At 39.4% G+C, this 16,207-nt stretch overlaps 1 protein-coding gene across 3 annotated transcripts in view; it reads right to left on the reverse strand.

Moving 5' to 3' along the window:
- si:dkey-225n22.4 (collagen alpha-1(XXI) chain) overlaps positions 1 to 15,660 on the reverse strand; it is a 60,416-nt gene extending 44,756 nt beyond the window's left edge. Inside the window, exons 1-14 of one of the 3 annotated variants that reach the window (XM_041066067.1) lie at positions 15,633 to 15,660; positions 7,125 to 7,249; positions 6,748 to 6,884; positions 6,296 to 6,415; positions 5,399 to 5,515; positions 5,045 to 5,231; positions 4,502 to 4,667; positions 4,153 to 4,375; positions 2,299 to 2,472; positions 1,653 to 1,730; positions 1,538 to 1,549; positions 1,164 to 1,253; positions 314 to 367; positions 135 to 188 (exon numbers count right to left, since the gene is read on the reverse strand). In XM_041066067.1, coding sequence (XP_040922001.1) covers positions 135 to 188; positions 314 to 367; positions 1,164 to 1,253; positions 1,538 to 1,549; positions 1,653 to 1,730; positions 2,299 to 2,472; positions 4,153 to 4,375; positions 4,502 to 4,667; positions 5,045 to 5,231; positions 5,399 to 5,515; positions 6,296 to 6,415; positions 6,748 to 6,884; positions 7,125 to 7,206 — 1,494 coding nt within the window. In that variant the 5' untranslated portion in view covers positions 7,207 to 7,249; positions 15,633 to 15,660. Of the gene's footprint in view, positions 1 to 134; positions 189 to 313; positions 368 to 1,163; positions 1,254 to 1,537; positions 1,550 to 1,652; positions 1,731 to 2,298; positions 2,473 to 4,152; positions 4,376 to 4,501; positions 4,668 to 5,044; positions 5,232 to 5,398; positions 5,516 to 6,295; positions 6,416 to 6,747; positions 6,885 to 7,124; positions 7,250 to 7,577; positions 7,719 to 15,632 lie in introns of those variants that run through there. The other 2 variants (XM_041066066.1, XM_041066065.1) reach the window with 2 other exon arrangements.
- Positions 15,661 to 16,207: the final 547 nt, after the last annotated feature.

The raw sequence follows: 16,207 nt of genomic DNA on the forward strand, positions 1-16,207 counted from the left end.
CACTAGGAAGATGAGATGTAGCAATTAAGGTAAAGGTAAATTAATTTTATAAGTTATTCTTCTCTTTAGTGTAGCTGTAATGCAGTAAAGCCGTGTCAGTAATGCACAGATTTTTTTATTTTTATTTTTTTTACCTTGATCCCTGGTAATCCGGGAGGGCCGGGTTGCCCAGGATTCCCATCTTTGCCCTGGGGACAGAGACAACTTACTTACACTGATTCCATCATGTGCAAACAGCATGTATCCTTCATACTGTTGGCAACAGTACGAAGAGCTGAAAAAGGTTCAGTAGAAGGAACTGATCAGCACTTACAGGCTTACCATCAGGTCCTGGTGGGCCTTCCCTTCCTTTCTCCCCTCGGAAACCCTGCAGAATTCATGGAAACATATTATTTTGACATTCATAGATTGAACTGCTGGATAGTTTTTTTTTCTGTTTGTTTTTTTAACACAAAGACTTCAATAAATACATGGCCCATAAGCTATATAACATGCTGAATAAGAGCAACAGAGGTTTGGAATCCATATAAGGCAAAACTACTCTTGTGTCAGTATTTTTTTTTTTTTTATTTTAAATATTCATCAGTGGCTTTGGTCAGTGTGGCCTTCTGAAAAAGATGAAAGAGCATTAAAAATCTACCCATTTTTTTTTTTTTACAAGTTCTGTATTTTCTGGCAGCTCTCCAAGAAGAACACTTGGAGATTCCAAAACCCTCCTTGGGTAAACAAATGCTGCTTACTGTGACTCATTAAAAGCGAGTCACTGCAACTAGAAGTCGTTAGAGGTCATTAGTAGAGAACAGAAGAAACATAAATTTTTGGTAAACTGCACCAATTTCACGTAAAATCCCACAAAATAGTAGTTTTCCAGTTTTCAGTTTTCATGTTGAGGATGTTGTGGTCTCTCCTCACTTCCCTCCCTTCCCATAAAGCACCACTCTGATAAATTGTGTGTATAGTGTATAAATAATAATTTGTGTAACAACCTCTGTGGACTAAAACGCAGAAGCAAACAACAAACAAAAATGTGTATACAGTGTATATATATATATATATATATATATATATATATATATATATATATATATATATATATATATATATATATATATATATATATATATATATAAAGCTGGGACTAGGAAACTGTATGTGTCTGGTACCATTCGTCCTGGTGGGCCACGCTGCCCTGGTGGTCCGACTACGCAATTGCAGTCCTCCTCCTCCACTGTGGCTGTTCGATTCAGAGGACACTGAGCAAACAGCAAGCATTAGAAAACATATTGTTTTATATTCAGGTGATAGCAGCCACAGTAAGGTTTAGGCATTTAAAAGCTTCATTTTTATATTAAGGGTTTGTTTGTAGTTTGCGGTCAAAATTCAGTCCCTTCAGAAGACAACGTCTTAGCATGAGTTATAAACATGGTCAGTGATAGGTGTGATTCCGTTACCTTCACCTTTACCTTTCCGTGACTAGATACTTTTAAGCAAAGTCAGATTAAAAATGTGTGAGAAACAGGTTAGAAATTCCACTCACCCGTTCATCATCCTGTACACAATAAGAAAGACAAGGCAAAATAATGGTTATTATCAATGTAGCTTCATACATCCAAAATTTTAAGTGTCCGATTTGGTGAAAGTGGCGATCTTACCACGGAGTAGATCTCACAAGCTGTTTCTCTCTCACTCTGATGAGGATCGCAGTACAGACGCAGCTTCTGAATCTCCACCTGTATCAAAGGAATATGGAAAGGCAGATGTTCATAAAAATGGTTCCCATTTTGTTGATAAAAATGTAATTCAGGTGACATTATGTTTACGTTCATATTTATTGTACTATGTTCTTTGTATGTTTTGCAAATTAGCAGTATAAAAGTCATCTCCAGGTGACACCACTGTCCTTTCACATCAGCTCAGCATATTAAATTTGTCTACAAGTAAATTGTTTGGATATGAATGGGCTGTCACTGGAAATGGTCACTTCATTCTGTATTCAGAGTATCGTGCGCTGTCTTTAGCAACAGCATAGTCCCACTCTTCAAATATGTTACATTCACACATTTAGTGTTTGAATGTACTGAACCAAATGTCAACAACTTATGCCAATAACATTTTGAGTTTTGCTTCAGCTTTTTCGACTAGCTTTTAGTGCTTTAAGCTTGACAATCACAGCTTGTGGCTACTATTATAACCCATTTAAATGTCCTCTCTCAAATCATCCATTATTTCAAGCAGGTAATCACCTGCACTTGGTGTCTAAACAAATGCAGGGCATTTAGGGGGATGATTTGTACTCACGGGCACAGTGATGTCGGTTCCTCTCCTCTTAGCCACCTGTGTCTCACCATTGATGTAAATGGGCTCCACCGGTTCCAGCACGACTTCCCGGATGAGTTGATCGTCAAGGAAACCGGTGATCTGGCGTGGCCTCACTAGAAGTTTGAGCTGATGCCATTTTCCATCATACAGAGTCTGAGAAAAAGGCACAAATGTGGTTGTGTCAAATGTGTAAAGATACAGTAACTGAGAGTTTGTTCATTTATGAGACAAACACATCTGTGTTCAAGCTTCCATTCGTGAGCAAAGTTGGATGTGAAAACATTTATTAACTTGTCAAATCTTCTTTCACTCAGCCTTCCATTACTGTTGGCAGTGTTATGTATCCATATGTTTCATCAAATCTAATTTTGTCACTGAGGCCAAAAATGTATGTTCCCTAAATGCTCCACAAATAGTTATGAACAGTGAGTTATTATGACCAAAAACTCCTTCCTTTTTCCATCACAGTTTTTTTTTTGTAAAGGCTCAAACCACTCAGAGTGAGAGAGGAACAGAGCAGTTATTGTTTCATTGGGGACTGCTCCACAGCCATCATTACCAAACGACAAATCACAGGCTTCTACCTTGTGCCACATCAAACCAAATCAAATCAAACGTGCAAACACAAATTGAACATAATTACAACTTTCTCTTCACTACGGTCTAGGTGTGTGTTAGGATGGAGGGTGGTGGGCGCCGTTCGGAAAAAAAACAACCTGACATGTCCAACAGGATGTATTATTACCTCGTGCTGCCATGGAAACAGAGGCCTGCTCTCCAAGAGATACACATCCACCAACTAGTTTCCACAGGGGAAATTCAGTGGTTTAGAGCAGGAAACATTTTCTTTGAGCCTCCTCCTGGCTTCCATCACTTTACATCTTCACCGGTTTGACTGTGTATCGAACTGAACAGGGGATGATGTTTGAACAACTGCTAGCGTGGTTCTCTGCAGTCAGGTTCACTCACAGTAACCAACATGAAGGGAAACCCAAGATTGGTAGAGACACACTTACATTCTTTCAGTGGCACTGCAGGGAAATAATAAATGGTAGCACAGCACAATGCACTCTTTGTATTTAATTTAAGTTTTCTTCATATTAATTTACCTAACAAATTAAGTATGAGGTGCCTTCCATTTCTAGGGATCTCATTAACAGTGCAAGTTTGAGTAGCTGCCTTTATTAAGTTTTTTAAAAGACACCGTGGAATGAAAATTGCTTTTTCGAAGTTCTAATCCAGCGTCCCTGTGTAAACTGTTCATGTATCTCTTATCATATGCTAAATACTGTATTGGAAACTGTTGCTTTTTTTTGTTATTGACATTTCCAGAGAATGTGTTAGAGGATTAATTTATTCATGTTTCACACCACACCACTGATGCTAAAGCTGTTCTAACCTGATGTCCATCTCGCTTTGACTTCAAAGCTGCATTTAGTCATTTTTGACCACTAGAGGGCAGGACAAAAGGATTTTTAATGTACCTGTGCTTGTTATAAAGTTACTGACAAGCAGAGGCATGATACTGTAACATGTTAGCTAATATATTAGTACACTTAGCTTTACTTACACATCCAATGGAAACATGACAACACCAATTAATAAATGAGTCGTGCCTGGTCTCAGCTTGATATGAATAGACTTTTGTTTTTTCTTTCTCCAAAATGAATTAATGAATTAATGAAGTTGTTATCACTGTGCCATACACACATCTATGCACAGCCTGCATGGTCTTAAAAGTATATGAATCAGGGTAATACTTTTGTTTAACATTAACTTATGTTGTTGTTATAGTTTAGTTTAGTTGAGTTGAAACTAAATCCTAACACAAACCTGAAAGCCAGCTTTAAAGGTGACTCTTTGCTCCTTGTGTGTCATACTAGTGGTGGTGAAGGTGACAGTTTTTTCTTTCCCGCTTAGTGTCACTGCAGCCTGGATCTCCTTATCCTTTGACAGCACCCTCCAAAGGTCAAAGGTCAGCTTGCTAGAAGACTCCTTTAGACGCAGGGTGGCTACAAACACATAGGATGGAGGGAGGCCTTCTGGGAAAATCTCCCTAGCATAAGAATTAAGTAAGAAAATATGAACAACAATTGATAAAATAAAATGCACAAAAAGCAAAAAAATATGAAAGGTGACAGATTTTTAAAAGCCTCATGACACTCTTCTGACAGTATGCTACCTGGTATTCTCAGTAATGTCTGTGGAGGCAGTCAGGGCATATGCTGTCTCAGAAACCAGAGAGCCAGGTATCTTCTTGGCCTTCATCTGAATGTTCATGCCCACCATCAGCTCAAAGCCTTTCTCATCACGAGATGCAACCGGGATTCGTGTAGGACATACAGACTCTGGAAAGAAAAGGGTAATTTATTCAGACAGATGAGCACTAATTAAACATTCATTCATTCATTCATCTTCTATACCGCTTGATTAGTCAGGGTTGCTAGGAGCTGGAGCCTATCCCAGCTGACTATGGGCGAGGCTTGTTGTGGGGAACCCTAGACTGGTCGCCAGTCTAATTAAACATTCAAAAGAATAATTTAATTTCTGGCTCAACTGTTAAGTCTAATATTGTGTTCAAGCGGTGCAACATGCACTTACACTGGGAGATGTGTTTCTGCCAACTAAGCTCCAACTGTTGCCTTAGAACTGTTGGAGATCAGCTTCCCTCCAGGAGAACTGAGGAAAGCTACCAACACATGCAGATAAATCTCAGTATTCTTACCTTCACACAGCTTCTGCTCCATAGAGTCTCGGATACGGTCAATGGTGGTGTAATCTTCAGCATACAGGACATAGGTAGATGACGGTTTATTGGCGATGGACACCAGCTCCGAGGTGGTGATCTCACTGCCAACTCCAACCGCAAACACTGTAATGCCCTGAGCTCGTGCCTCCATACTGGCATCCACCTAAAGAAGCACAGGCTGTCTGTGGTGAAAATGAGCCTACGATGACTAAGAAAGTGGCTTTTCATTTGGGGCAAACAGGTAGATTGACTGAAGGTATCAGTATCACAAAGCGCAATACACATCATTGCAGGGAAGAGCTTTCATTTACACTGGGATGTGACATTTACCACATCATCCTGAGATTTGCCATCAGTGACCACCACAGCAATGCGGTTCTTAACTTGGCTGGCCCGCTGGGATGAGGGGAAAACGTGGTCCACAGCAAACTTGATGGCCCTTCCAGTCTGCAAAACAGTCAGAAAACAGTAAAAAAAAAAACACCATGATGCTGTGAGGGATCACATGTGTGAACTGGTCTGTTCACCAATTCTCAGCCACTGACCACTGCATCACAGGGCACAAATTAAATTATATAAACACATAAAAAGTTTTTTTTTAAATCTCCTCTGGAAAATTGAGCGCTACAGCAGCAGATAACAACAGGATTCAGCAGACAAGTTTTTGACCAAAATGCAGAATGTATAATTCAGAAAGAGGGATAAATTATAATATTTTTCAAAGAGCATGTGTTATAAAGCAAATTTAGCATGCCTGCATGTTTATTGACCTTTTTGTGCTTGGTGGTGTTGCTGTGTGGTCATATTGCTGCAGATGCACCTGTGGTGAGTAAATGCTGGCACTCGGGGACCATGCCTAAGTGTAGTCTGCCTCTCCATAACCAGCCGCAGCCTGTTCCACTTTATTAGTTTCTTGTTTTTGGAAGGAGTACTGGAAGTAGTGAAGATTTTTATTGGCCATTTTATAGTAAAGCCTGTTTTATTCTTCCACCATCCTTGCAGGCATGCAGGTGCCCCAGTCAACCAGTAGGAGTCACAAGAGTAGCAACAAGGTCACAAGCCCTCATACAACAGGTTTCAGAACTGCTGTGCAAAATCAGTACAATCCAACATTCTCCAATCAGTGGATCTGTTTAAATCAGCATCAAAAAATATTTATTTATTGATTGGGAGCATACAGTATGGTAAGAACACAAAGTGGTGTTATATATTCTCATATATACCTACCTGTGTGTTTCCTCCTAGATAGGTGATGCCCCTTATGGCCTGGATGAGCTCTGTTCCGCTCTGGTGTCTCCCCAGATGAATCTCCAGACGAGGTGTGTCACTGTACTGGATCACAGCCACCTACAGCGACAACAACAGGACAAAATGCAACAATAAAATGATATACTGGAGCAAATGTCTTTGATTTAACTGGAGGAAAATTTTAGATGATAATCAAGAGACTAGTCATAATCCTAGTAAAGTCAGAAACAGTAGAGTTTAATAAAAACTTGCAGAATCTGCCTCAGTAAAGGTAAAATGCTCTTCAGGTTTAAAGGGAAAATGCAACTAAATCTGATATGAAATGGAAAGTACAGGCCCACATCATGGGAAGATTTGAAGATGCAAAAAAACTTGTGCACAGGAATAGTACTTGCATATACTTACATAAAGTACAATACATTTTACAGTACCTGTGTATAATGGGAGCTGATGTCAAACTGGCTGGTGATGTTGATAAGCCACTGCTTGGCCGTGTCAAAGTCAGAGAACCCAACACTCCACGAGCCATCGACTATATACACCAGGTCATTTACAGCTGTGCTGCAGCCTATATACACATGGATACACATACACACACAATGAACAAGGAGAAGTGTCTTAAAATTTTGAAACTGATACTGAGACTCTGAAGTAAGTATTCAAATGATGCTGTAATCTAATTTATGTAAATATTTCATCCGTAATCAACTCAGGCATAGGGCCTACATAATAATGTACATAATACATGACCACTTGTTTGTGTTTTCACAAGTTTCAGTTTGTTGGGTTTTAACTGTGTCATCCCCACCTGCCCGGACGTCATCGTCCTCCTCTGCAGCCTCCAGCGGCGTCAGTAGCAATATTGCACTCCATACCGACCAAAGCAACATGGCTCTGTTGGAGAGCTGTCCAGCTCTGTCCACTCCAACCTGGCTAAATCAGAGTTGAAAAGCTCTTCAGTCCAGGCAAAGATACGGTCGAGACATTTGAATAATCACACACTTTTTGTTGTTCAGGCTCAGTGCTTCAGCACATTCGGAAATAAACTAATTGATACTCAGCTTTAATATGAATAGTTTGACATCAAGGGGGAAATTTAGCCCTATTAACACTTAGTGCCCAAAGTTTAGGGGTTCAAAAGTAATTGGACAGATAAGCATGACATCAAATCAAATCATAATATTTAATATTTAGTGGAAAATTCCTTTGCAATCCGTGACTGCCTGAAGTCTTCGACTCATAGAAACCAAACGGTTTATACCTTCCCTGATGATGTTCTCCCAGGCCTTCGCTGCAACCTCCTTGGATCTTGCTTGTTGTGGGGACTCTTTGCCTTTAGCCTGGTCTTCAGTAAATGGAACGCAGTCCAGTATGATTAAGATCAGGTGACCGACACGGCCGGGAGATGTTAATTCATCTCTTGACCCTGAAAACTTGAATTATTGTCCTGCTGAAGAATGAAATATCATTCAGTGAGTTTTGCTTTGGCTGAATCTGAGCACAGAAGGCTCCTGTATACCTCTGAATTCATCCTGTGGCTTCCATCCGCAGTGAAATCATCAATAAATGAGAGTGTGCCAACAGAACCACCATGTTTGACGGGTGAGGTGGTGGTGAGCTTTTTTCCAGAATTCTGCTGGCTCCTTGCTGTATATTTTTGTGAACTGCAGCCTGGCCTTTCTGTTTTCGAGATTTTCCAGGGATTTAGCATCTTGTGGTGAGTCTTCTGAGGTTATGGTCACAAAGTCTTCTCTTGATCGCTGACAAGGAAACATGTACAGCTACATCCCAGAGAGCATTCTTGACTTGTGCAGACATAAAGCCTTTTTTTTCTTCATCACCATGCAAATGATTTTCTAGCCATTCTCCAAACCACCATGTCATTTGCCATTTTTTAGTTTTCCTGTGCACATCTGCACATTTTTAGAAAGCACCCAGCTGTTAATTTTGGCATATCAACTACCTCTGACATCCCTCTGATAGATTTTTGCTTTTTTTTGAGCCTCATTATTATCTTCTTAATTTGCATGGTCACCCACTTTCACCTCAATCCCACAGGCAACTTCCAGCTCTAAATCAACTGTGAGCCACGTGTGACACACAGCTGCAAGAAAGAAGAAACATTTAGCAGCCCAGTGTCCAATTACTTTTGAACCCTTGTCATTTTGGCACCATGTGCTAAAATGGCTTTAATTTCCCAATTTAAAGTTCAAACTTGGAACTTTAATGTAGTGTCCATTTTTTTTCTTTCCAAGAGCAAAACACCTGAAGAACAAAAATTGTGTAACTGTCCCAATACCTATAATTTGGACTGTAATTTGGCATCTATGGGCCAGATTGCTGCAAATTGTGGAATTATGTATGTATATTTACCCTCCCCAGAGAATGGCCCCTGTTCTGATGACCACCTGACCTTTTCTCCAATCACCATCAGGCTAAAATTAACTCATAGCTAACACTTTGTCATGTCATAACTGAAACTTGCTCTGGAAATTCTTTGCAAGCAAAGGATCTGTCTCAGTGTGTTTGGTGACCTTTACACTAGCACCGCTATCATTATAATATGCACTTGTACAGAAGAAATGTCACAATGCAATCAGCAGATTGCTCTGAAATGTATAAAGTACATCTACACCACACAGGATGAACTTTTGCTTCTATACCTTTTTGCTTTTCAAGGTAGGGAACACGGGTCTCAATTCTAAATTCTTCTTATTTCCTCAGGCATAGTTCCTAAAAATGTCCCTACTGTGGGGTCATTGACTCCAATGACCCAAGAATTACTGGGGTGGAATTTGCAGTGTAGAACAATACAGATTTATCAAACACAAACCACACAGATGCTACAAAACAAGAAAGCAGTGTTTGTTATCAGAATCAATATTTTTGACTGGGGTGAATATCTCTTGTAATGTTTACTGATGTTTAAAAAAAAAAAAAAAACAGCTGACTGTAGTTTGACTTCCTGACGAGTCTAAAAACAGCGACATAATAAAAGAGAGAAAGTGCCAGAACGAGAGAGAACGTGAGCCAGCAAGTGAGAGGCAACCATTGTGAGAGCTATGGAGTGAAGAAGAGAAACATTCAGTGCTTTGATTCTATGTAGTTATGTACTAAAGCTGAAATGAATACCTATAAATCACTCAGCCAAGTGTTGCTACACTGAAGACAAGCCCTCTGTTTTTGTCAGTCTCCTATCCACCTCTGTATGTCTGATTTACAAACTCACACATGAGAGTGTTGCAACAGTGAATACAAAGAACAGCACAATGACTCTCACCCTAACTGTGTTGTTGGTTCTTTGGGTGTGAAAATAAAGTCTCAAACTTAAATGAGGGACTCTAAGAGGGACTTTAGACTTTTTAGCTCCTATAGTTCCCGAGTTTTTAGTTAAGTTTCTTTCTTCTGCTGCTCTGTCGCTTCTGGAAAGTTTAATATACATTTAAAGAGCAACTTTACACCAAGCTGAGCATTATAGTTCCACTGACTTTCACCAGTTAATGTTTTAAGCGTGTTACACCTGATGATCTAAACTGTGCTCTCTTCTTCTGCATTTGCCTCTTACAGTTATGTTGGTGTGTAGTTTAGACAGGGCACTTCAACATAAGTGCAACAAGGTCGAAACTACAACAAACCATGTGTCAGCCCAAAACACAATTTTCCTCTGGTGTCAAGTGCATCTTTAAGTTAGGTTTTGTTGCAATAGAGATGTGTCTACTTTAGTGTGTATATTAAGCCATATCACTTCCAAACAATTAAATACTTGTGCTAAAGCTTGTTTAAAAAAGACTTGTCAGAGGTCTTCAGACTTTGTATTCTGTATTTTAAACATATACACACTTCATAATGCATACAGTACAATTGTGCATGTACGAATTAGAGGGACCTCAGTTCATAAAAGTCAAATGAATAGACTGTATTGTAATGTTGAGTGGGCGCATATATGATATACGGCTTGAGAATGAGATTTGACTGCCTTGTGAAATCACCACATCTCTCTCTTTTCCTCTCCACTGTTCTTCTTTTGTCCTCCTCTTCCCTGTAAAATGCTTTTGCGAGTTTTCATGTTGTGCCATGCAGCATATGGTCTAGTAGTGTGTTTTCTGTGGAGCTCTCCCTGTGTTCATTTTGCAGAGCAAACACGGTTCCACCGACCACAAAGCTGGGCTGGAGAAAATAACAACGTGAGCACTATGCTGGGATGGGAAAACAGAAATATAAACATGGCAGAGAGGGCTACAGTGTGCTGGCACAGGCTTTAAAGACAGGGGAGGATCAGTGAGCTGAAGAGAGTACAGCCACCACAACCTTTCTTTTACAAAAACTCCTCCCAGCTCCCGTAATCCTCATTATTTTTCTGCTTTAGGCTTGTCGCTGTGGAATCATATTTTAACAATGTACTTCCACCTGTGACTTTAATGGGGTTTTTTTTTCAACTCAAAATAATTGGTTAACAGTTCACAACAAACATTGCAATGTGCAAAGAGTAAGTTAAAAATGACTGAAAATCAAAGTAAAATCCGTTCAGTACATTTTCCTGCTTTTAGAAAGTATATTAACCAGTATTACAGAATGGACTTCGCTAATAGTTATTTTTCCATTACAGCCCTCATATAAGGAATTAATCGGCGATGCTAACTAATTAAGTTACTGAATAAAGACATCACACTGTCTCAATGCCCAGTCAACATGCACATGTGCACCCCATATGGATTAAATGTGGGCAACATGGGTAACAAGTGGGCCATGCACTTAAAATGGGTAAATTCTAAGGACCCCACAAGGGCTAAATGTGGACTGAGTATACGAGATCCACGTGTGTTCAATAACATGGACACATATGTGCCCATGGAACTGGTTTCCATGAGGTGAAAGTGACATTTCTACAGGGTCCCTTTTAATAACAGCTGCTTTAAACTGGGCAAACAGTCGCTTTAACAGCGAAACTTTATTTATCCCTGGTGAGTTTATTCTGGTTAATGAATAAGGCCAATTCCACCAAGACACACACAAGATCAATTACTGCAATAGAGATCCAGAAGGGACCTGGGGACCCTCTGCAGTAGCTAACAGCTTGAGGCAGTGGGGTGTGATTATTGACAATGTCTTTGAATTGAGTGGCATTTAGCTTGCCCTTTAAATTTATCCAAAACCAGCTTACTACAAACTCATTTGTCAATGTCTTGTGCTGTTACCTTCTAGTTTGTCTGAAACAGAAGTTAATGTGTATTTTCTTTGCTGTTGTGGTCTTGAATTGTGGCCTCCTCTTTGTTTTACCTTCTTCTCTCTCTTTTTCCTGTTATAGGCCCTGGCTTCACCCATACAGTTTTTTTTTTCACTTATGATATCTGATTAGACATCTTCTGAGGACTGTGTGGGTGTGTGAAGACTGTGTGTGGTTCACAGATATATTTCTGACCCTCCTATGAGTTTTGTTGGACACTTTTGTCATTATTATTATTTATAATAAGATAAGTTTGTTGGCTTCACATAATTCCATCCTCTCTCTGCCCAACTTCAACCTGAGCAGAAGTTTAATCAGCAAGAACAGGAAAAAAAGGGATGTGTGTGCAGGGTCTTTAATGTAACAAGTCGTTTAATTTTCTAACTGAATAAAAGTGCTTTTAAACCTCTTCTTGTCCAATATTGGCAAATTGCCTTCGACTAAGTGAGCGCTAATGCTAATAGAGAAATGCTATTTAATCTGCAAATAGGCTACTTTAACTAACTTCAGGGAACATTGAGAAAGCTGTAAGCTGTCACAGTGCAGTTTAAGGTAGAATCAATGTGCTCTGGCAGCTACTGTACGCAGGATATCGTCTAAGAAGAAGTTAAGAAGTGTTATCGTTAATCAGATGATAAGAGATGATGTGCTGTTTTAACAGAGAGAACAAATATAACATAGCAAAGCAAATACTTATAATTAATAAAATACTTATAGTTTTTTTAAAACCTAAAACTAGGTAACAGTGGACACTGAGAATTAAATAGCTCAAAGCAATTAACTTTTTTTTTGTCACAGTAACCCTTTCTCTCAGCAGACACTTTTTTCAAACATAGGTGTAACTACTGACATTTTTAATGGCTTCAAGGTTAATTTATTGTCTTCCTCTCTGTATTCTAGATGCAGTATGAAACTGCCTTCCTGTTGTCTGACTGGCATGGTTTAATGGCCTAAATGGAACATTGTTATTAGAAGTAGTCTCACACCTGTGCTTTTCCTGCTATGACAAGTCAAAATGTCTGCTGTGAAAAAAAATGGTCTGTTAGAATCTCATACAGGCAGTATGTCACTGAAAATCATCATCAAAGTCAGCTGCTGTAAAATAGAAATTCAATAATAAATTCAATTCTAGATTCCAAATGTCCAGATTACATCCTGTCATCCACCCCCGACTCCCCAACACAAAAGAAAAAAAAAATCACAATCCAAAAAAACTGCCATTCATTTTAACTTGTGGGAAAGATGGTTTATCCCTTCTGTGTCAGTCATTGTTTAAATTCCTAAATATGACCTACATTTCCATTTAATGGACAAGAACCAAGTGTAATCTAGTGTGAACAAAACCCCATCAAGAGGAGGACGTGGCGGGGGGCTGGCTCAACAAAGTGTGACTTTGACGAGGGAGACTGTTGTTCATCTCCTGTTTCTTACCAACAGACAGTTTTGGTTTCTTATTTTACCATGACCGGGTTCTTTCCCTAACCCTAAACAAGTAGTTTTTGTGTATAAACCTCACAGAACATTAACCATAGTGGTGACAGATCAGGAAACATTCGCATGATTGTGAATCTTAACAGTTTTGGAAACATTCCTGGTGTTGTCCTGCTAACAGGGATGCCAGATCAGATAAATAAAATGGGCTGTTTTTTTTAAAAGGCAATTATGTGTTTAATTGTTTGGATTGGAGGACTTGTTGCAATAGAAGAGAACAAGCACAGCTCTAAGGAAGCTCTTTATTTAATAGCAGTTCTAGTTCAGTGCTCTGTTAATAGCCATGCCCTGTCTAGCATTTTTTGCTTCATGTCACTGTTGTTTTTTCTGCACATTATGTAAAAATGTATGTGTGTCCAAGAGTGTGTGTGTGTATGACAGTGGGCATGTGTGTGCAAGAAATGTGCGATGATTGTGTGTGTGTGTGCGCAATGTGTGTGTGTGTATGTGCTTCGAAATAGTGTGTGTGCACTATACTGTATCTGTCTTGTCTCTACTGTGTTTTAACAGTTGTGTATCTCACCAATTGTTCCCGGAGAAACGTTATTTCGTCTCACTGTATACTATGTACATGGATGAAACGATAATATAACCTGCTTGACCTGCTTGACTTGACTTGATTCACGGAGGAGACCAGATAAGAAAACTTTTTCTAGACAACTATCTGTCTCCAGTGTTCAGCTTTACAACAGCTCCAAACATTGCAGCTTTCTATAAGATACTGTATACTGACACATGTTCTCTGAAAAGCAGCTAATCCTGTTCAGCATTATCAGGATGCAACAGCAGATGCAGGTGAAGAGCTTTGTAATAAGTACAGTTTTGTTTTTAAATGGTCAAAATCAGTGAAAACAGGTGCTTATTTGGGACAGATTTATCAGTCTCATTAGAAGAAAAAACACAGGAGAAAACTGGGGGGAATGTTCAACACAGGAAGGATCATGAGTTGAAAGTAATGACTGTGAGGCTGCAGTGCACAACACAGACAGCATGTCACTGGAGAATGGTGCATGTGTTTCACTATTTCTAAAAGTGTCTTTACAAGGATCCTCAAAAAACTGCATGGACACTTCATTTTTTTTCCCCTCCTCAGATCCATCTATACGTCCTTTCCTCTCCGCCTCACTCTTTCATTTTAAAGCACATTAGTCATTACAGATACCGAGTGTGGATAGGTGGCTACTGAACCTGAATTCCTACAAACCTCACTCTGCATTTGGCAAACTGGAAGTGCAGTGTAGCAACCACATCAACCGCCTCCACTGGCTTCAGCATCACAGAACATTCCTTGTGCACAGATGCTGGGATTGCTCAGCGCCTTTACTTGGTTTAAGAAACAAAGATGACTCTGGAGCGAAATTCCACTGCTGTCATTTATCCCTAACATGTTCATATCTGCTACATTTCTGACTGATGGCCGAGAACATTATTTGGTCATTGCAATAAATTCTGAGATTCAGGGTCAGGAAATTGGTTTGTCAGCGTGGTTTAGTGCTTTAATTAATTTTAATTAGATACCTTCTTTAAAAGACCAGTGTTTTTGTACGTTGAAGCCTGTTTACTGTTGTAAGGGATCCATCTTAAGTAAAGTTATGAAGTCAGAACTAACTCAATAATGTCAGTTGCATAGCAATATCTATCTCAAATTTACTCATATTATCAAACATCAGCCAACAAGAAAGGTTTTTGCTAATGAACTGAACTTTGTATCAAGAAGATTGTGCTATTTCTTCTTTCTTTCACTTGCTTTAAGTTATGTAATGAATGGAATGAATAAGTTAAAGCAAAAATAACTACAGTAACCAAAGTATTTTAGTTGTCATGTAAAGCCTGTTGACAACAGATAATTAGCGTCTGGGTCTCAAGTCTATACTTCTCTGATATTCAGCGATGAAATGATCTGTTTCTACATGACTACATGCCTCATCGTTTGCCCATGTTGAAAACCATCCCACACACCTTCTCCATCGTTTCCAATCCATTTTGTAGTTGCACATACAGTAATTAGAATGGAAGAAACTGTTATTTCAGGCTACATACTCAGCTAACAGCATAACTTTGAAATGCCAAGAGACACAGAGAGACAGAGAGAGAGAGAGACTGGTGCCTTGCACTAAAGCAGAGGACCTCGCTGACCCATAATCACAGAGGTTGATGTATGCAGTTATACTGTATATTTAGCTTGTCTTCTCATTGTCCTGATGGTTGGTCACTTGTGGCCAAACCAAACCCATGCCATGGCAACATCAAGTTTAGAAAAGACTGCTAAAAAAACACATGATACATGATGCATGCATTGATACCAAACATATAGCTGCAGATTAAGTAGCAAGTGAAACTACGACCACCAGACTAACAAACAACAACCAACACGAACAAATCACTTCCAGTCTCTAAAAAATAACTAATGAAACTAATGAATGCTTTTTTAATGCTGTCTCCATTCAACTAAAACCAACTTGCTATTAATTAGTATAACATATACATCACAAAATATGATCTCAGCCTGACACCTGACACATCAGACACTGAGTCCTCAGATTAGGCAGGTTTACCCTCCACATGACAACACATGCCATAAAGATGATGACAGGGCCTTACCTTTCTCTTTCAGCTGCAAGAAGCCAATGATGAACCCCACTTTGAGAGGAGAGAAAGTGAAGAGAATGAAGTTCTGACTTGGTAGTGACAGTCCTCCCTCTGGTTGGCAGAGGGAGTGGTGGGAGTGTCAGGGCAGCCTTTATAAATCGTGGCTAGCTTCACCACAGAATATGACACTACAGAGACTAATGTGGATCCGGCATGGATTTATAAACACACACACACACACACACACACACACTCATTTTGGATGTGTGGACCAACCACAGTGTGAAAATGCATTAGTGTTTTGGGTGTTCAGGCATCTAAGTTTCAGTCTTTATTATATTAAGTCACTGACAACATCTGCTGTTCATTCAGCATTAAACATGTAATGAAAAAGACACAGAAACAGTTTCAGAGGATTTTCAATCACATGATGGTTTATGAAGAGACAGTAATATCCTTGGCTGGAGTACCAGGCTTACAACTTAAAGGCTGTCAACTTCAGCCTCCAGCTAATCCAGCTAATCCAACAGGGTGCTCTTATTTTGAAATGAAGGACTTGTGTGAAAAGTTGAAACGGTAATCTGTAG

The sequence above is a fragment of the Toxotes jaculatrix genome, chromosome 20, assembly GCF_017976425.1.
Source record: "Toxotes jaculatrix isolate fToxJac2 chromosome 20, fToxJac2.pri, whole genome shotgun sequence".
Lineage (NCBI taxonomy): Eukaryota > Metazoa > Chordata > Actinopteri > Toxotidae > Toxotes > Toxotes jaculatrix.